This window comes from Caloenas nicobarica, chromosome 14 (genome assembly GCF_036013445.1).
Source record: "Caloenas nicobarica isolate bCalNic1 chromosome 14, bCalNic1.hap1, whole genome shotgun sequence".
Taxonomy (NCBI): Eukaryota; Metazoa; Chordata; class Aves; order Columbiformes; family Columbidae; genus Caloenas; species Caloenas nicobarica.
The window spans coordinates 16401163-16423015 of record NC_088258.1 but is presented as its reverse complement, the minus strand read 5'-3'; the positions used below and the strand labels follow the sequence as shown (position 1 = coordinate 16423015).

At 44.5% G+C, this 21853-nt stretch overlaps 1 protein-coding gene across 1 annotated transcript; it reads right to left on the bottom strand.

Moving 5' to 3' along the window:
* Positions 1 to 302: 302 nt before the first annotated feature.
* Positions 303 to 21641, bottom strand: TMC5 (transmembrane channel like 5). Its single transcript, XM_065644495.1, has 20 exons — positions 21568 to 21641; positions 20810 to 21009; positions 20306 to 20410; positions 17772 to 17871; positions 17094 to 17184; positions 16526 to 16774; positions 15137 to 15288; positions 14458 to 14602; positions 13759 to 13914; positions 13012 to 13178; positions 11764 to 11842; positions 11309 to 11406; positions 8761 to 8856; positions 8102 to 8177; positions 7151 to 7284; positions 5579 to 5752; positions 3798 to 3876; positions 3367 to 3459; positions 958 to 1003; positions 303 to 433 (listed from the first exon to the last, which is right to left on the bottom strand). The coding sequence occupies exons 1-20, from the start codon at positions 21639 to 21641 to the stop codon at positions 303 to 305; spliced, it is 2445 nt and encodes an 814-aa protein (XP_065500567.1).
* Positions 21642 to 21853: the final 212 nt, after the last annotated feature.

Sequence of the window (21853 nt, the reverse complement as noted above, 5' to 3'; positions counted from 1 at the left end):
ATAAAACTGATATCAAAGTATTTTTAGACCAAAGCTTTCATTTACAATTAGGCCCAAGTTTCCTTGCACTTGGTGAGCAGGACGGGAGCGGCTGTGGGGGACCCGCGGTGACATCGCTCCCAAACCAAACAACACGACATTCCCCATCATCACCAGCAACTGCACTCGGGATGCAGTTTGCAATCTATTCTTCTGTTTTTTCTGCCATTTGGAGGTAAAGAAAGAAAAGTTTGAATGGTACCTTTGCTCATTCGTGTAAATGCCTTTTGCTTTCTGCAGAACAGCAGTCAACAACGGAACATTCAGTATTGATTCCACCCGGTCGTGGTCAAAAATCTGTCGTCGTCTTCGTCTTCCCACAGAGCTGCCTCTCTAGCGCGCAGAGCGAGTGCCAGGGCCTGTGCCGCGCCGGTGCCGCTGCCGGAGCTCGGTGCTGTGCACACAACGGCAGAACTGTTACCGGTGTAATCACCACCCTGACCAATGCCCCGTGCTGTGTAAGTGTCTCATCTGTTGGGTATCTGGGATGGAGTTACGTGTTCGCGTAAGCCAGGAATAGTTCAAGCTACCATGCACGTTTCCATGGCTTTTTTTATTCCAGACACACAACGCCCTGGAGACTCTACATCACTAAAAACCTTCTGAGATTCACACCACGTGTGTATCTCTGATGAGGAGTCATATTCCTGCCTTTGGCTGCTTCCCTAAGACAAAGCGGCTCATTCGCCCACAGACATTCAGCTCTGCCGTACAAAACCTGTGATCAGTCTTCAGAAGTCCCTACCAACACCACAACACGCACACCCTATAGAAAACGTTTACCCCAACCCCCAGGCTTTTTGTTTTCTAAAACTCTGTGTCTCTTACATCGACTGTCACACGCCAAGTCTGCGCTACAGCGAACACCTTGGCTGAGCTGCTCAGAGCTGCTTTCCGTGTCCAGCACTTGGTGCTTACCTTGTGGGAAGCCGGTGCCTCTCGAGCTCCCAGCGGAGTAGGGAGACTGAAAACAAAATTCACAAGTGGATCCAGGTCAGTGTTTCTCTCATGTGCCCGTCACCTTGCATTTAAAAAGACACAGGTAACACCTGTAACAAACCCAGACTCTGCAGATCTTAAGCGGGTCCGTGCGTATGACTGTTCCAACAGCTATTCTGATGACATTTTTGTGCCTGTTCAAATCAATCTTTAAAATTACTTCTATACATATGTATTTATATTCATCAATTTATCAATATAATCAATATTTATTTATATTATCAGAATAATGATGGCCAGTCATACAGGGCGATTTGGTTTTTTGGAGGGAGGGAAGGGAACCCAACAACCCCTTTTTTTTTCACCAGTACGTACGTCAAAGAGTTTTCACTCAACCCCAATAAAAACGCTGCACAGAGCCTCTGTGTGCACATTTTAATGCTAATTTGATGGCTCAGCAGGCAGCACTGACTTGAAAAATAAATTCACAATGAATCTTGGCTAACTGGGGAGGTCCCAGTTGACTGGAGTTGGCTAATGTGATGCACATCTACAAAAAGGGCTGGAAGGACTATCCGGGGAACTACAGACCTGTCAGTCTGACCTCGGTGCCAGGGAAGCTCATGGAGCAGATGATCTTGAGTGCCATCACACGGCACATACAAGAGAACCATGTAAGCAGGCCCAGTCACCAGGGGTTTATGAAAGGCAGGTCCTGTTTGTCCAACCTCATCTCCTTCTACAACAAGGTGACCCAACTAGTAGATGAGGAAAAGGCTGTGGGTGTTGTGTGCTTAGACTTCAGTAAAGCCTCTGACACTATATCCCACAGCATCTCCTGGAGAAGCTGCAGCCCATGGCCTGGATGGTGTATCTGCGATGGATAAAGAACCGGCTGGAGGGCCGGGCCCAAAGCGTTGTGGTGAATGGAGCCAAATCCAGTTGGCAGCCGGTCACAAGTTTGGCTCCTCAAGGCTCAGTACTGGAGCCAGTTCTGTTAAATCTCTCTATCAATGGTCTGGATGAGGGGACTGAGTGCACCCTCAGTAAGTTTGAAGATGACACCAGGTTGGGTGGGAGTGTTGATGTGCTGGAGGGTGGGAAGGCCGTACAGAGGGGTCTGGACCAGCTGGATCGATGGGCTGAGGCCGATTGTCTGAGGTTCAACAAGGCCAAGTGCCGGGTCCTGCACTTGGGTCACAACAACCCCATGAACGCTGCAGGTTGGGGAAGAGCGGCTGGAAAGTGCCTGGAGGAAAAGGACCTGGGGGTGTTGGTGACAGCAGCTGAACATGAGCCAGCGTGTGCCCAAGTGGCCAAAAAGGCCACCAGCATCCCGGCTTGTGTCAGAAATAGTGTGGCCAGCAGGACTAGGGAAGTGATTGTGCCACTGTACTCGGCACTGGTGAGGATGAACCTTGAACACTGTGTTCAGTTTTGGGCCCCTCATCATAAGAAGGACATTGAGGCACTAGAGAGAGTGCAGAGGAGGCGAGGAAGCTGCTGAGGGGCTGGAGCACAAGTGTGATGGGAGCGGCTGAGGGAGCTGGGGGTTCAGCTGGAGAACAGGAGCTGAGGGGAGACCTCCTGATCTCTGACCTGCCTGAAAGGAGCTTGGAGCCAGGGGGGGTCGGGCTCTGCTCCCCAGGAACAAGCGCCGGGACCAGAGGAAACGGCCTCAAGTTGCGCCAGGGGAGGTTGAGGTTGGATCTGGGGAACAATTTCTTCCCCAAAGGGCTGTGGGGCATTGGAACAGGCTGCCCAGGGCAGTGCTGGAGTCACCATCCCTGGAGGGGCTGGACAGACGGAGATGAGGTTCTCAGGACATGGGGCAGTGTTGGGGGTGGGTTATGGTTGGACACGATGATCCTGAGGGTCTCTTCCAACTGAAATGATTCTATGATTCTATGTCTATCTTGACGCTGTACGGGATTCAAACCGGGGTTAGGTCAGAGCACCCAGTTCTGCCTCAGCTGAAAAGATGTGGGGGGCACAAACCCCAAGCCCAGGGGAAGTGCAGGGGCAGGGGAGGAAGGGCACCCTCCTCCCGCGGCTGAGCAAGGCTCACGTGTGCCCAAACCCATCACCACCGTCACCGCGCTCCCGGATGAGGAATCTTTCCTTGCAGTTTCATTATCCTAAATAATGTCTAGTGAGGATAAGGGTTTTTCTACATCCTTCCCGGGTTAAATTCCAGTCTAGAACAACTCGTTAGGGAATTTCCACTCTATCTTTCTGCTGTCTGGAGTTAACCAGTAATCAACTGAGGGGAGGTTTTAAATATGGACATACCCCAAGATGGCAGCTGATTTGCAAGGCTAAGAGGAACCCCATGAAATCATACCCGGCACATACCTGAAACAGAAATATCATAACTATTGCACTGACCTGCTGGCCTTGTCCTCTTGGTGCAGGTGGAGTTTGTTTCGCCCTTTGCAGTGCCCATAGTTTTTTAAGTAAAAACATTTTATCTTTTCCTTCCTGTGGGCAAGAGACATCGGATCATTAGCTAGAATGGACTCATCATTCTGGAGAGGCTCTAGGCCTGTGAGTAACCACCAACCAGAACAATGATTAAGGTTATTTTATTCAGAAATAATCTATCTATGGAGAGAGCTGCAGCAGCACAGCTCCAAAGTAAAATTATTTTGCAACAACTCTATTTTTGAGTTAAGTTTTGCTGCAATTCCCACAGGGAGGGCTCCCACCCTCCCTTGAACTGGCAAAGGAACAGCAGATACACTTCCACCATAGCAGGATGAGACAACCAACAAAGAAGCCAAATTTTAAAAAAATATATAGCTGAAAGTCAAACTTACATTAATAATTTGCTTGCGTAAGAGTCTGGCCATGGTCTTTCTTCCTTCTACTATTTGCCAGTAAAGATAAGTAATAATTCTAAACAAAAAGAAAAAGGTTGAACATATGAACACTCATACCCATGAGTATTTCCTCCTCGTCACTGCCTAAACAGAAGGTTACCTTGTTCATTTTACCCATTAAAAGATATGTATATATACATATATATATATACACAGACACATATATTCGAAAAAGTCTGTACAGAATTATTCGAGGCATGGCAAACACATGAAATTGCTTAAGACATTCTCTTGGAAAAGACCCAAAGGTTTCTGTACTTGGAGAGGTGCAATTATAGTCAATGATACAAGGTGCATTTCAGATAACAAACAGGAACCTGATGCTCTTATCCAGCTTTGTGTCATCTGTGCAGACATGTGCCTGGACCTCAAACCACAGCACTGGGCACTGGCTGCTCCCAGGCTGGCTCTGCTCCCACCTGAACGGGCAGATCGTGCTTCATCAGAACAGCTTTGGGCTTTTGGCCCCTGCTAGAAACACCAAGCAGCACAGCTACACCACCAAAACCACCAGTGGGCACACAGCTTAATATGCACATATGATTTTGCCAAAATAATTTACAGCTGAGGGGACAGTGTGTGAATTTACCCGAGATCAGTTGGAAGCGACTGCAACCTGCTCAGTAGCATTTCCCTGTACGCTGACCTCACTTCTACGTGCTGCTTGCACGCTACCTGCCCCTCCCCTGCAGCGTCCCTCTGGCAGCTCAGCTTTTCTTCACACGGTATCAGCTTCTCTAAGGACTTTAAGGACAAGGAATTACTGGAGGGACTCCAGTGGAGGGACACAAAGAAGATGAGGGGTCTGGAGCATCTTTCTGATGAGAAGAGACTGAGAGAGCTGGGGCTGTTCAGCTGGAGAAGAGAAGCTGAGAGGGGTCTGATCAATGGGATCAATATCTCAGGGTGGGTGTCAGAGGATGGACCAGACTCTGTTGAGTGGTGCCCAATGCCAGGGTGAGGGGCAAAGGGCACAGACCGAAACACAGGAGGGTCCATGTGAACATGAGGAGAAACTTCTTTGCTGGGAGGTGCCAGAGCCTGGACCAGGCTGCCCAGAGTGGGTGTGGAGTCTCCTTCTCTGGAGACATTCAAACCCGCCTGGACCGACCTGTGTGATCTGCTCTGGTGACCCTGCGTGAGCAGGGCTGGGGCTGGGGGATCTACAGAGGTCCTGCAACCCAACCAGCCTGGGGTTCTGTGACTCCACTGATGAGAAACAGCCAGAAAAGGTAAAGCAACCACCTCCCAGACTTTTGCTTTTTATGTCACTCAGGGTCCTGTACTACCTGCGCTTGGGAAAGCTTGCTCTTCCTACTGATTTATTCACCTCTGCGGAAGTGAAAAGAAGTACAAAGCACTCCATTCTGCCAACTGTATGCAGCATGTTCCCTTTTGCTGATGTTCCTAAAGCTAAGTGTGCCAGCAGTAATAAGATCTGGAGCCTAGGCAGCAGCAAACTAGAAATCAATTAAAAGCAGTGTATGCCAGGCTTGGCATGAAGCTGGTTTGTGAAGAGCTTTGGCATCCTAACATAAAAGGAGTAGGTTCTATAATTTCTTTATGTACATCAAATACACGAATTTCCAATATATTTACCATTTCTGATGCTTTAAAATGCGCTTCGTGGGGTTGTTTTTTGTAAGGAATGGCTATAATCTAGCCAGTTTTTTCCACTTCAGGTTCTTTTCTAGTACTTTTCATTAGCAGGTACTTACAGGACAAGAGCGGAGAGGATGAAGAAGAAAAGTTCACTTGTAATTAAGTTATAGTAGATCCACACAACCCATTTTGAGGCAGTGTAATCTTCCAGTATTTTTATCCAGTTGGAGACCGCAGCATACATAGAAGACAAACCTCTGAAGGGACCACACTCTTCTGAAGGTTTTAACCTGAAAACATGAGAAAACAGTTAAAGCTTCATCTATTAGCAGTGATGGGGTTAATATTGTGATTTTGTACATCGGGATGCTCGTTAGTTTGCTGTAGCCCTCTGCTCTCTTTGGCTGCTGCAGGAACTGCCATGGTCTGTGTTTGACTGTGAACTTGGGTCACTCTCCAGTCATTGACTCTGCTGCAAGAGACCGATCTGAGCCCTGGAAACACAATCTTGACCTAAACTAACAAGTCAATCACTGTAGTGCAAGCTACAACAAACTGAAAATCAGGATTTTCCAAGTTCCACCACAGGTGCATAGGGAGCCATCGTTTCACCCGGCCTTCGAGGACACGAGTCACTATGGATTTTCAGTAACAACAGGACATGGCCAAGTCAGGCAGCCTGTAGCAAGAATTAACATTTTGGGTAGACTGAAATAGGAAAATGTTGTTTCCTTTGAAATTGAACCACTCCAGACAGTCTGAAATTCCCACCTGCCAGCTGGAAATGTTTGCTCTGAAATATTTCATCTCACCTGGTTTCCTGTGCTTACAAAATATTGAAACCTTGTGGCTGAGAATTGCCCGGAAAAAGAAAAGGCGTATCCATGCTGCCCTTACTGTGACCAGAGTAACATGCACATAAACAAGCAGCTGTAAAATACTGATAACAACCCAGATGCATTGTTGCAGATGTCAGCATTCCCTGCAGAAAGAACCTTTGAAGTTCATACATAATCCAGAAGTTGACCTCAACTGAGTTTTTCCAGGTGTTTCTCCACTGTACACCCAGTATAGCCTAAACCAGAAATAAGTCCAGGAACTAGGACTAGGTCACAGAAACTTTTAAGGAGGAGGAAAAGCCAAATTTGCTGCGACATTTAAATAGGAACCCAAAACTTCAACGCAACTTTGTTTCTCCTCCCACTTTCTTACCAAAGAATCACAGAATCCCAGAATGTCAGGGATCGGAAGGGACCTCGCAAGCTCACCCAGTGCAATCCCCCCGCCGGAGCAGGAACACCCAGATGAGGTTACGCAGGAAGGTGTCCAGGCGGGTTGGAATGTCTGCAGAGAAGGAGACTCCACAACCTCCCTGGGCAGCCTGGGCCAGGCTCTGGCACCCTCACTGGGAAGAAGTTTCTTCTCGTATTTAAGTGGAACCTCCTGTGTTCCAGTTTGTACCCATTGCCCCTTGTCCTATCACTGGTTGTCAAGTTACTGCGTGAACAACATTCCTGTAAACTCACTGAGTGCATCCCGTTTCCAGAATACAGAACACCTCATCAATATCTGAAACCTTCCACTAGCAATTCATACAGCTTTTTCTATAGAAAAATGCAGATTTCTCTGCCTAGTCCCAGGTCCCACAGCGCAGCACAGCAGGCGTAGACGCCGGTGATGTGCCGTACCTCCAGACGGTGACTGCGACGACTGACAGGACTCCCAGGAAGGAGGGGAAAAACAGCAGGAACATGAAGGACGTCGTCATTTGTGCCGTTCTCCAGACTTTGCGAGGCGGTTGGCAATTCATCATGAGACTGACCTTTAATGAGATGAAGGTACACTGACTCTGGAACGGTGTTACCTGCTACTTCTACTTGGTTTAAGTCAACCCCACTGAAATTGCTGGAATAGCATCTATCAAAAGTGCCCAAGAACTTTTTTTGTATGAATTTGATAGAGACACTGGAGTTTTATAAAATTTCAAGGATATACTCTTAAATAGTAAGAGGCAAAACGAGGTTCTGACGGGTTCTTCAGGACTCGGTTGGGTTGAGCTTGCTTTTGTAGCAAACGCAAACCCACAGTTTAGGGAAATTTGAATCGACCTTTCTAGCTATAGCTTTGTTCTTCTATATTCCACACTACAAACTGTTCAGTGACCCAACAAACACTCTGTCATCTAGTCACACTACTGGGACAATGAATTCTGAAAAGAAGACAGTTCCACCATGATTTTTAGCTGAATCACCCTGCTTACACTCAGATAACTTGGCAGGGGCGTTGCTGGGGCCTGATCGGGGAGACACAGTCACAGCCACAGCCTGAGTGTCTATATTGACGTATGCACTTTACACCACTAATTCCCTGGCCTTTAATTTTACTACTTTGTTCTCTCTCCTCTCTAACTGTGCTTTCAACCCCTCCTATAACCCTTCTGTGCTTCCCACCCCTCAAGTTTCACAAGTTTGTAATTCTAAATTGTGTATCTAAATTGTGTTCCTTTGAAGCAAATCCCACTCCCCACAAAAAACCCAAAACCCCAAAGGCTCCAGACAAAACCAGCACTTTAATGCAATAAATTCTGCTCAGATTTCAAACGGTGTATGTTTATGATGAACACATATAGAGCTTGTTACCTTTTTCACGTAAAATACTATAGAAAACGCTATCATCTGGATACCAGGCAGCAGAGGTGAGAACAGGATACCAATCCTACAAGAAGGGATTCGTAAAAGGAAAGTGAAATCTTTGCTATTCACCACACAGCTCTCAGCACACTGAAAGCACAAAATACCACCCTAACTTCAAAAACAGTTAGTGTTTGGTTATTTGGAAATGTAATTATATTCACAAGGATCCTCTAACAGTGAATCAACCTTTAAAAGTATGCAACTTCAAACGTTAAGTATCTACATTGAAAAACTCTTACAATTGGACGCATGCACTCATTCTTTGAAATAAGGCATCTTTTCCAGGGTTTAATACTGAGACTGTTTCTGCAGGAACACCATTCCAGTGGGGAAGTCAACAAAAATCCAGGCTGTTCCTTTTCTGGGTTTGCCTCAGGCCAAGTGGCCACAGGGTAAACTACAGATTAAGTTATTGTTATTATCTGTAGAATTACACAGAGAACTGCAAGTCCCAGTCCTTACAAAGCTGCTTAATATATCAACTCTCTCAGACACTTATCCTGTTCTTTACCCCATGATGGGAAGCACCCAGAAATGTCACAATAAGATTGTTCAATGGTATTTCTAAGTGCAAATGAAGTTTTGGCCACAAATGCAACACTTACCAGGTCAAAGTCTGTGCATAGATCAACTCTAAAACATTTCGTCCAATATCAAATTCAGGCGGCCCCCAGCTCACACGGACTGTAGTTCCGATAATTCTGCAGGGTGGGGAAACAACATAGCACAATGGCATTTGCTAAATGATAAAACCCTTTGTAGAAATCTCTACAGATGACCTCCTGAACAGAAGCATCAATGACAAATGATTCGGGGGCTACATTAACCATGTCATGCAGAGCAGCCACAGCTCATTGGTTAGATAACACATCAAAAACGAAACAGAATTTGGCAAAAGTAAATTCTCATAGGCCACAGCAGGGTTGAAATAAAACCTAGGATAATTCTCACGCAGCTAAAAAAAAAATAAAAGGACAAAAAAAGGATTTGTAACTATATCAGAAACACGTGCTTATGCTCAAATAGTTGAAATGGCAAGTTGCCTCAGTACAAAACTGTAACAGCGTTTCAGTTCCTGAGTCCTGAGAATTTTCAGCCTCTATCAGAAAACTGAATCTTGTAGACCGATACTCTTAATATACCCTAAAGTACACTCACCCTCAAACTAACCGAGGTTTCAAGGCGCTGAGACACACACAGGTAAGCAAGTGCTCAGAGGATTCCTACTGAGGATCCACAATCCCTTTTTATCACCTCATTTTTCCTGAGCTGGGGAAATTCAATTTCTGATTGTTGTAGCAAGAATAAATGAAGATTTCAGTAACTATCCCATCTTGCCTTGAATACAGGTCTTGGAACCACCTTGTCAGCTGCATCAGCAACAAGTTTCAGGGTGAGCTGTCAGGGGTTACTCTGAATCCGTGCAAATAAACAGGAGCAATTGTACTTTTAGCCTTTCACAGCTGTAAGTTTTTGCACAGCTCAGTGCAGGACACTGACCACGGCTCACACTGCGGGTCTGGCACTGGGAGCTCCTGCTGGGAGGGGGTTTCCCACCCGAACAGAACGAGAACAGGAGGATTAAAGTTCACTGGCAAGAGCTGTGCAGGGAAAGTCTTCAAGGGCTTCTCGGTGTTGGTTTGTGTTGATTTAACATAAAGTTAGCAAAGTTCCACCTTGTAAACCAGTCTTGTTCACACCCTGTGCAAAGGGCAGACAATGGATCTCCTACACAAGTATGGCCGAGAGCCCAAAACACTCTGGAGAGCTGGCAAGCACTTAAACATCCTGCTCCTGTAAGTCAGCAATACCAGCTGGCAATAGGAAGGTACACACAGATGTCAGAGGCAAATGGACATTTTGTTCACACACTTCACTGTGTCCACGTTCAGTTATAAGAACTTTCTCACTTTCATGCTGCAGAACCCCACACTTGAGAGTCATATTACACCCTTAATAGGACTGATTAAAATAAGATTTTAAACTTGTGTGCACTGTAGAGTGACTAGTTCTGTTTAATCTCTTTATCAATGGTCTGGACGAGGGGATTGAGTGCACCCTCAGTAAGTTTGAAGATGACACCAGGTTGGGTGGGAGTGTTGATGTGCTGGAGGGTGGGAAGGCCATACAGAGGGATCTGGACCGGCTGGATCGTTGGGCTGAGGCCAATTGTCTGAGGTTCAACAAGGCCAAGTGCCGGGCCCTGCACTTGGGTCACAACAACCCCATGAATGCTGCGGGCTGGGGAAAAGCGTCTGGAAAGTGCCTGGAGGAAAAGGACCTGGGGGTGATGGTGACAGTGGCTGAACATGAGCCAGAGTGTGCCCAAGGGCTGGAGCACAAGTGTGATGGGAGCGGCTGAGGGAGCTGGGGGGTTCAGCTGGAGAGCAGAAGCTGAGGGGAGACCTCCTGATCTCTGACCTGCCCGAAAGGAGCTTGGAGCCAGGGGGGTCGGGCTCTGCTCCCCAGGAACAAGCGCCAGGACCAGAGGAAACGGCCTCAAGTTGCACCAGGGGAGGTTGAGGTTGGATCTGGGGAACAATTTCTTCCCCAAAGGGCTGTGGGGCATTGGAACAGGATGCCCAGGGCAGTGCTGGAGTCACCATCCCTGGAGGGGTTGGACAGACGGAGATGAGGTTCTCAGGGACCTGGGGCAGTGCCAGGGGTGGGTTATGGTTGGACTCGATGATCTTAAGGGTCTCTTCCGACCAAATAATTCTATGATTCTATATGAGGAAAAAAAAGACAGCGAGACATATCCAGGAAAGGCAGCATGTCTGTGCGTATGCAGAAAAGCAAGGTTTGCTGCTTGAGACACCTGGTCCCTTGTCACCCCAGCCAGATCTATGGTGTGCGGTGTGGCTTCCTCCCTGCCTGGCTTTCCGTCCCCAGAGGGACAAAGGACGCACTGGGAGAGCAGAGTGGGACACACTCCGACCTCCTCCTAAGGAGGAGCTACGATATTCCCAGGGCATGTACCCAGAGACTGTGCCTGCTAGAGATCACCCAGGAAGCTTCAGTGGTGGCACAGTCACGCTCCTATTGGACTTCTTTTTTCACATTGGAGAAAAGAAAAAAAGAAATATCATGTCTTTAGTGTCTTTGGTGTCTTTGGTTAACAAATAAAAACAAGATTAGAAAAGTAGTACTCACCTTCGTAAAAACTCTCCAAAGAAAGAGCCAAGCAAACAAAATATGAAGTTAACTAGAACAAGACGATAGATATCCTGGCCAACCAGAGTCTCCCAGCACTTTAAGAAGCAGAAGGAAGAAAAATAAAAATGCATATCTAGAAGTAATAAAATCACGCAATTCTACCATTGTTTCCAAATGCTTGGGCATTTGAAACTTGGGCTACAGGTCAAAGTTTTGCCAACACCCTGAAAGACCTTAGTTGGGTGATTCATTTTTCCCTACAGTTCATTTCTCTAAAGATGCTAATAAAAATAAACAAATAAATAATGCTAATAAATAAAAAAAAATGTTGGCATGGCAAATTCAGCTTTCCAAGACACTACATGTACTTCTCTTTGCTGGAGCAAGCCTTGTATCAAAGTGGTTCCTAACCTGGCACTGTAAGTCAAAGATTTGTATGTTTGAAACTTTACCTGCGACTGTGATGCAGCCACAACGTTAAGCCAGTAGTAGCACAGTATTCCAACAATTGATATCTTCAGGATGATATTTCTGAAAAGAAAAAGTAGGAGTAACTGCCCTGACGACAGGTCCATAAGCTCACTGGAGGGAACGATGGCAGGATGATCGCTGGTTACTCCACGTTATTACCTCCCGTTATCACAACAGCAGCCCTGCAGAGCAGCAGGACCACATTATCACAGAATGTCCTGAGTTGGGAGGGACCCCCAAGGATCATGGAGCCCAACTCCTGTCCCTGCACAGGACAACCCCACAGTTCACATCGTGTGTCTGAGGACGTTGTCCAGTCTCTTTTTGAACACTGTCAGGCTGGGGCCGTGACGCCTCCCTGAGAAGCCTGTTCAGTGTCCAGCACCCTCTGGGTGAAGAACCTTTTCCTCATGTCCAGCTGACCCTCCCCTGGCACATGTTCCTGCCATTCCCTGGGTTCTGTCACTGTCACAGAGAGAAGAGCTCAGCCCTGCCCCTCCTGCTCCCCTGGCTGAAGCTGCAGCCCCATGAGCTCTGCCCTCCGTCTCCTCTGCTCCAGGCTGAACAAACCCAGGGACTTCAGCTGCTCCTCATACGGCTTCCCCTCCAAACCTTCACCAACTTTGTGGCCTCTTCTGGACACTCTCCAGTAGCTTTATCTCCTTTTACCCTGTGTCCCCAGCCCTGCACACAGCGAATGCTCCAGGTGAGGCCGCCCCAGCGCGGAGCAGAGCGGGACAATCCCCTCCCTGCCCGGCTGGCCGTGCTGTGCTGGATGCACCAGGACACGGGTCCCTCTTGGCTCCAGGGACACTGTTGGCTCATGTTCAACTTGACGTCGACCAGAACCCCCCGGATCCCTCTCTGCAGAGCTGCTCTCCAGCATCTCGTCCCCCAGTCTGTCTGTACAGCCAGAGCTGCTGTGTCCCAGGTGCAAAATCCGGCACTTGCCCTTGTTGAACCTCATGTGGTTGGTGGTTGCCCAGTTCTCCCGTTTGTCCAGATCCCTCTGCAGGGCCTCTCTGCCCTCCAGAGTGTTGACAGCTCCCCCCAGCAGGAAGGTACAAACAAATCATGGGAGAGAAGTGCGTACAGGAGCCTTCGGAGAAGATGAATTCTACTCCATGGCTCCCTACTGCCCGCCACACCACCCAGACACAGTTTGCTGTCAAAAAGAAGCGTCAGACAACTTGAGGCAAAAAGCACTAAGAGGTGGGAGCAACAAATACCTTGTAATGGTGACATATATCTGGTATCCAGGAGTCTGAAATCTCTCCAGGTGTCCAAGCCAGGAATAGAAGAATGGGATGAATGTGTTGAGGAGAGATGTGACAATAGGTAGCACCAACGTGGCAGCTTGGCTCTCAAGGTCATTTTCATGCCCTTTCACAAACAGCTTGGAGAGGGGGGAAAAAAAACAAACAAACAAAAAAACCCACCACAACTTAGAGCCTTAACTGAAATACTGCATCGAGTTGTGTCCATAGGGAAGACACTTGGAACACCTTCCTGGATGTTCTCAGGTTAGAGACCATCACGTTTTATGGGCCCATGTGCAGCAGCACAGGGACCCTCTCCCCTTCCCCTGTGTCACCTGGGACCAAGGCTGGGAGCCCCAGCCTCAAAGCAGCTCCTGGGCAGAGGAGAGAAAAGCTTTGCTGAGGCTGCTTCTTGCTGTCAAGGCCACCAGCTGCGCTCCCCCTAAACCAGCCATGACCCAGGCAAGCAGCTGATGCGGTGAGGAGGGAGATTTGCTCCTGGCCCCTCAGGTCCTGTGCTCTTGCCACAGTCCCAACCAGTAGGAGTCTTTGCAAACCGGCCATTTAGGTACAGCAGAATTTGTGTTTGCATTGGCAGAAACAGCAGCTCCACTTCCCTACAGTCCTAGCAGTGAACAGAGCCGCGCTTGCACTCGGCGTAAGATACCCAGGTGGAAAAACGCATCTCCCAAACCAGACTGCAAAATGTATCCTTACCTCTGCGTTATTAGTGGAGAGGAAGTAAACACCAGCGCAAGCAGCTACTGCTGTTCCCAGGGAAGCAGCCCAAGAAACAAGGTGAATAACAATACGAGCAAGTCTCTCCGTTACAGAAAGATGTAGAACTTCTCGGTTTACTTCCATGAGGTCTTCCTGCAAGGAAACAACTCTGTAGTCAACAGCATAAAGCCAAACTTGTTAGACTGAATGGAAGATTATTTCTCTACAATATAGGCAGAATATTATCCTGGGAACATTTACTGACAAGTTTGTGTTCCTATTCTAAAAGTCTTATCTCTTGACAGTTACACTGCAGTTTACAGATAATATTACAAGCCTGCCTTTTGTTTAGAAAATTGTCAAAAAGCAGGAAGGAAAACCAGAAGAAATATTCTGTTTGGCAAATATTCAATAGTCACAGGGGTTCATTCAGCAGAACAGAAGCATACAAATATTTATATGTAGCTTAAAGAGAAAAGAAAAACAGGTAGCTAAGCCAGCTCCAGGAGCTCAAATCAAATTAAACTTAACAGTCAGGAAGACTGAAGTCTGTCAGGAACAGAACTGGCATGCTCGAGTCATCGAGACTCGCATTAGCACACACAGGTTTGTGTGCACAAATAAGCCTCTGGCAGAGTGACTCACACATTCTAGTTTTGCACCTTTCTACTTTTTTGTACCTCCTGTGTTTTGTACCTTTATCTGTGTGCTGAGATTCTTTTGTTTCAGCTTCACGGCTTTTTCGTTAGTTATGTTGAAGTCCCAAGTGCAGAGAAGCCTGCTGGCGTTTCCAGAGTATGTCTGGGGGTTAATGAAGTTCCTGCAGAAGGATTTTGCCATGCTGCAATGAAAATTAAATTAGCGAGATGCATAATGGGGAAACACATCAAGCCTGTACAGCAGGGCAAGAAGGGAGATTTGTCGTTTTTTCTATCCTGTCCCAAGGCTACTGGGCCTATGTGAGCATGTCACATAAGTCATGGAAAATAAACTTTTATGTAAGAAGCAAGCCTCACATTTCCTTCTCCTAGTAGTGGCTGCCAACATTCACCTCTGGAAGGCCGCATCAATACCAGAAGATATGAGGAGCAACAACTACAAAAGGAGGACCACAATATTCACCGGTTTGAACTGGGATCCTCTACTTGTCCCTTACTATTTTGCAGTTACTCTTCTTTTGTCTAATAAAAGCACGATTTCGGGAGACTGTCTTTTGAGCAGAGCTTCTATTTAAACTGTAGACCTGGAAATCAGGACTTACAGAAACCTACTCAGGTAATTATTGCTGCCAACCATTTACAGGGTGGTGGGTTTTTTGGTGGGATTTTTTTCCCCCTTTGAATATAAGTGAAATAAGAATATTTAGTTAATTTACCTGATCAACAAGATAAGAAAACAGATGGCAAAATATATTCCAACAGTGAAAATATAGGCCAGCTGCATGTTGTAAGATGGACCATTCTTTATTTTACTGATTGTAGCATTGGTGTAAAAGCCATAGTAGAGTACTGTTTGCTGAAAATAACCCTGAAAAAGATATGGACACCGTTCAGAATGTTTGCATATGGTGGGAAGTATCACCATCTGAAGGCCAATTAGTGGAGGTGGGAGCTGCCCCGTTCCCTACTGTGAAATCACAGGTGTGATTAAATTGCTAAATATCGGACCCTTTGTTTTCCTTCTATGAGCTAAAATCTTCCACAGTTTTGAGGGCTTCTGGAGATATATAAATTACTTGTATCCTTAAGATTCATGTGGGATGGTCATCAGCATTCAGCACCTTTGCAGGAGTTGGTCTTTTCTGAAAATTCCTGAAGTGGGAAAGGCTTAATTGCTTTTTTCTTAGGAGCAAGGTTCTGTACTCACAAATTATATCAACCGTGAAGGAACTGGGAAGGAAACACATGATATTCAACACTAGAGTTACTATGTTATAGGTGAACTCCTGCAATGGTGACCGTACTTTGCAAAGTTAAACAGCATTAGTACAAAACTTTAAGAGCAATTTTAGAAGGAAAAGGTTGACACCTTCCTCTTTTAGAAAGATCATTTCTCAACTAAGCGTTAGTAAGAGCAGAATCTTGTTTGTTAACTAGAGAAATCCTTTAACATCAATAACATTGACATTTTTTACTGCAAAGACAGGGAAAAAAAAAAGAGTAAATCATCCTCTCAGATCACTTAGTTGATTAACACTAGTCAAGTTAGAGCAGTGAAAAATCTTCCTTTAAAACCAGCCTGGGACTTTATTCCTGAATGTAAAGTTCACACAATGAAAAAGATCCTCCAGTTTCCAAGCCCCAGTGGGAGTTCAGCCAGCTGCCACAGAAAAGAACCGTGTGCTGTTTGGAAGAATAAAGCTTTGGAAATAACTAAAATTCACAGGATCACATATGGAAATCTGCACTGTATTTTCAGAAGAAAATTAGCATGGAAAAGATGTTCTGCTGAAGACTACCGTGGCTATCTCTGGTGTGCCTGGCTTCCTTTGGGTGTCTTTCAGAAAAAGAGTGGCGAAAGTCTTGAAATATTGCTGAACACAGCAACCATTTACAGTGAAACAAATGCATCAGAATAAGTTCCATTCATTTCACCACGTCAGTTTGTTGCAGCTTCTTTTTCAAATATGTACTAAACATTATTTCTAGTCATTGAAAATTCTAACTCCACCTCTTAATAAGAAATGCTTTTTCACTCTGTCATGAATTTTTCAAGTAGATCTGTTGCAGACAGTACCAATATAAATCTATTGTTACATACTTACAGCTCCAGTGAACAGCTCCAGACCAGTGAATGAAACGTTATTTGGTTCTGCTGCAAGAAACTGAGGGATTGTGATGAAACTGAAGTTTATGAGGAATGAGAAGAGGTTGAAAGTTAGCAGCCACTTCAAGAAAATAAAATAAGAAAGGACACTTGTTCCAAACTCTGCACCAATAATCTTCAGAGTCCTGTGCCATAACTGCAGTAGGTGAAAATATTCTGCCAAGCTATTTCCAAATCGCCGAAACAGCTGAAGTGCAAAAGAGGAGAAACGAATGTCAGCAAGCAGTCTTCAACGGGACTCAAAGTCCCACGATAAAGCCTCACAGTTTTTACAGTTCCATTTTGATGATAATAACAGATTTCCCCCACTACATGCAACTTAAGATGCTTAACTGGTGTTCTTAAGTGCTACCATAATGCAAGTCATTATTAACGAATGCTGCAGCAATTAATAGTTTCTTTGGTAAGTAACATAAAGCAAGGTAGCAGATACCTCTGGAGACAGCGATAACGTGGCAGCCGAAGTGCTTTGCTCTGCTGGGACGGACAGAGGTTGTGACACTTACCAGTGCTGGTCCCTGCAGACACTGTGTGCAGTGGAAAAAGTGAGTTCTGCCAGGCCGTGATTTTTCTGTTATTTCTTTAAGAACTTTATTCCTGTGGAAGAGCAGGGCAGGGGGTGACAAGCATTGTAGTATGGGTTGTAATTAAAACAAGAAGCTAAAGGGCCTACTGCAAATGCAGTTTCGCACACGCACACATAAACAGAGCTAATAAAACATGAACATGCTGGTTCTTTTCCTCTTAGCTGGTACCAGGCTTCTTGTCCATGCTATGACAGCATGTCTAACCCCTCCACTAACTCACTCTGGGAACAAAATTTAAATATATTCTGTGAGGAGACAAAAGGATGGTTGAGACCATGTGGTCTCTTCTCTATTTTCCATGGCCAACATCCAAGTTTCCTTTGAAAAGAAATCACAAGTCATCATTCATAATGAAATCTCAAGGTCTTGACATTCTGTTTTATATTAGCATGAGAGATTCTTCTCATCCAGAGAAAGGACAATGAACCAGCTTTAAATTATTTTCCCTTGCAAGATGTTAAAAGTGCATCAAAAAGTACTTTCAGCCCTTTTAAAGTGACAAACCAAAGCTGAGCAGATGGCAAACACCCATACTCGACAGCTAGATGTTGAAAGTATAGTGTTCATAAAACTAAACAGATAAAGTTTTCTTTTTACCTGATTTCTCTCTTTTTTTTCATGTTCTCTGGCATCTTCTGGATTGCTTTAATCCTTTCACTGGTGGACATACTCGCAAGATTTCCAACTAACTTTTCCTCTGCATAAAACCCATGAAAAATCCAAATTTTGGGATAATAATACAGTAATTCTTATACAAAATCTGAAATGGATACAATAATATTCCCCATTTCCACTGCTACTAAGATGTGGCAAGTTCTGAGATGTAATAACACTCCCCAGAATACCCTCAGTTCCATCAGTATTCTAATACAGATGTAAGTAAGTAGTACTATACTGATAGTTAAAAAAGAAATATCACTTTTCTGATGCTTCTTTAATGTTAAAACAAAGAGCTGCAATATAAAGGATTCTGGCTATTGCTTGATCACTGTTTCATAGTTACATTTTTTGATGTTATATATTAACGCGAAAGCTAAATTTTCATTGCATTTATTCTACAATTTTAGTTCATGTTAGTGCCCAAACTTAGCAGTAGATATGAAATAGATAGAACTGTATTACTTCACAATCAAGCTGGTTTTGCATAGTTGGAATTAGATGCTAATTCCAGACACAGTGGCTGAAAACAATCCATTAGCTGGTCAAACAAATTCTAATAAGGGGTTTAGCTGTTCTTTCTACAATTTAACACATTCGCATTGCACTGTGCTTCATTTATCATGGGATTTTAGTGTGCTAGTAGAGTATGAAAGATGAACCATTAGTGTTAACACAAACCCAAGTTGTTCCCATAGCCACAGAAAGAGTGTACATGCAATTCTGGTTATAAACCAAGAATAGTATCATCAACATCATCCTCGTGCAAGATGCTATTCAATATCAAACCACTTATCTAAACTCCTGCCTTCTTTGCACACTGGATCTCTTTCAAACGTGCTGGAAGAAGTTATGAAGATCTCATCAGGTGGTCTTATGTTATGTCTCTGAACAAAGCTATCTAAATAACATGCACTGTTTAGTAAGCCCAAATACTCCTGACAAATTGACGCAAGAAATGACACTTTCACATTCACAGAAACAAGGAAAGGAAAAGAGATATTGAGGTCAGCCTTCAGCTGTTGTGGAAAATTTTGTCATCCAACCTGTTCATAAACGCACACATTGATTATTCAAGACTTCCTTCCTAGAAGACAGGTCCTTTCTTTAAAAATCTTTCCACTGACTTCAGAGGGATTGTTCAGAATCACACTCAACCATGCTGAATAAGTTACATTGACCAGACTCCCATTTCCCTAGGGCCAAAATGTAATCGTTCACTCTACCTTCTTTCACGCAATTTTTTGAACACGAGTGACTATATTCCTTAAACAATTCACCTTCCAGCTGTGAAGCAGGTGAGCTCAGCCCCAGCTTTCCTGGCCTGCCCTGCCCAGGCACCTGGTGGCCGGTGGGGAAGGCCCCGCTGTGGGGAAGGCCCCAACCGACTGACGAGCCCGTTAATTAACGCACACGTTGCAGGCTGCTTCACCATAGTTACTATTTAGACCTAACGGTCCCCTGATGGTAGTGGCATTTCCACTTTAAGTCAACTTCCTTTGTAGCGCTTAAAAAGAATCGCGAAAAGAAAAGCATCTGTGCCTCCCTGTGGAGGGACTTCTCGACCTCTTGGCGCTCAGACATTTATCCTCAAGTTGACTGTGTTGGAAACGCACTCTCTCCTTCCTACCAGGGATTAAAACCTACACATGATAGTTAATGTTTGGAAATGTTCCATTTTTATGGTCACTCATGGAGTGAGGCATTTCCAGGTACCAATAAGATTGTTGCTTTTTAATATGAATCCAGGATTTTGCCAAATCAGATCTTAACTTAAAGACTATGTTCTTAAAGGTGAAAAAGAGAAAAAAAGCAAGAATGCCTTACTTTGGGGGCACAGAGAGACAGTTCTTTCAATGCATCTAGGTAACAATTCCAGAACAGAACTGTTAATTATATTCCAGAAGCAGCAGAGAGGAACCGAATTGATTGTTTGAGGAAAAAGTACACGATCTGGGAAGAACAGTTCCTACCCAGAACACGAACAATAACCTGCAACACTTGCCTGAACCAGAACCTAGATTACATTACTCCAGTCCCTCTGTATTTTAGTGAATATAAATCTCTAATTACTAGTATCGTCTAGAATTTACTGAGACAACACAGTGAAAAATTCACTAAAGACAGTCTCCAAAATGCATCCTGTCCTCCCCTTACTTCCTCCTACAATGAGTCTCTTCAGATAACTGCGTAAATTTTTTTAATGTTGACCCACTTATAGGGAGTTTGGGGTAAAATGGGTAGGCATTATATCTTTCATTGCTCAAGAAACAAAGACCATCACCTTCAGAAAGATATTGAAAAAAATCAGCTACAACGATGTAGGACAGTAAAAGAAAATTTACGGTTTGTGTTTCCTTTGTGTTACATGAAGATCTTCATACCCGAGCCAGAAAGCTTTTAAATATTTATTATTTTATGGAGGGCAAGACTGACATTCAATACCCTGATGCACCGCAATCCTTATGTCTTACCTTCCGATACAGTGGAAATTCTGCGGGTATTGGGGTGATCCAGCAGATGGGAGGTAGAAGGTGGGCTGTGTGCCAGTTCTGGCTCAGGCTCAAAGGCAAGATTATCTGTTGAAGGGAATCAGAATTATACAGAAAGTCGCATGCTGCTATGGATTATTTACACACACAGAATATCAGCCCTAATGACCCAACACACTCTACTACAAACACCGCAATATACCCTAGTAACAGAACCCCTGTATCTCACTCCAGCATCCATCCTCATGTTCAATGACTTACTCAAGTCAGTATTTACCGATCTGCTAGTACAACAGACAGTCCGTGTATCTGTTAATAGAACATCTGAACTACTTCCAGGAAAAAAAAAGAGAAAAAACTCCAGTGCCCCCAAGTACAAATATATACAGGGTTGAGCGTTCCAGAGCTGCAGGACTCTCTCAGGACAGAGTAAAGCATTATTTGTTCCAGTTTTTCTGTAAGCTGTTCATATGAGAAATTACATACCCATGGAATTTCCATGAGGACTTCTGCTTAGGACATTAACTCCTGGTAAACCTTCGCTGTATTCAGAGCCATGCCTCATGGAGGCCATTTGTACGGCCAGAGGGTAATCCCATCCTCTTCCACTGTGTTCTCCAGAGGAAACATGCAGTGAAGAATCGTAAGGGGTTTGGTGAGAGAACAGGTTCTTTTGAAAACTCCTCCTGTGTGAGGAACAAAAAGGAAAACCCTGAGTGCCACAAAAACTCTCAAGAGATATTCTTAATAAATTGCTACTTATTATCATCACATTTCAGTACATTACAAAACAAACTCTGATATTGAGAGGTATTTTGTATTTAGAACTCCAACGTCACAATTCCGATTTGGTCATCAACTGAACTAGAAAGACTAAAACTTTTCTCCACCTGAAGTTTGCTGGGACTCTACCTAAACAGGAATAACTGCTTGGAAAACAGGGACATCCAAGGTTATAGCACATTGCGAAAATGACTGGAACTAAAAAGTGTCCATGACATTATGCCATAAATCCTAAAATGCATTTAACTGATAAATTCATCCAACATGTAAAAAGCAAACATGCCATTTCTGTTCAATCCCTGATAACAGCTTTAAAAAATCGTGTCTGTGAATACAAGCATAAAGGAGGGATTAAAAGAATTTCACAAATTAAAACTCTGGAGAAAGAGTTTCTCCTGCACACCAACAGAGAATTTCATTTCCTATGGCACAGTCACAATAGAAAAATGAAATAAACTCACTTTCTCTCAATTTCCAGTGTCTCTGAGAAGTGGTAGTCTGGATTTTCAAAGGCTTCATTGTAATGATAAGACATGGCCGGTCCTTGGTTTGAAGGATGAAATCTTCCTTATTTTTGTCTATACAGCTTGATGGGAAGACTGATTACAGACCTAATTACAAAAGAGATGCACGTACATACAAAATGAAAAGAAAATAACTTCATTAGAGCATCTTAGAAGATTTTGCCACCCTGCTAACAAATAACATGAAACAATATAAATCGGAAAAGGTTCTAACTTAGTGCTA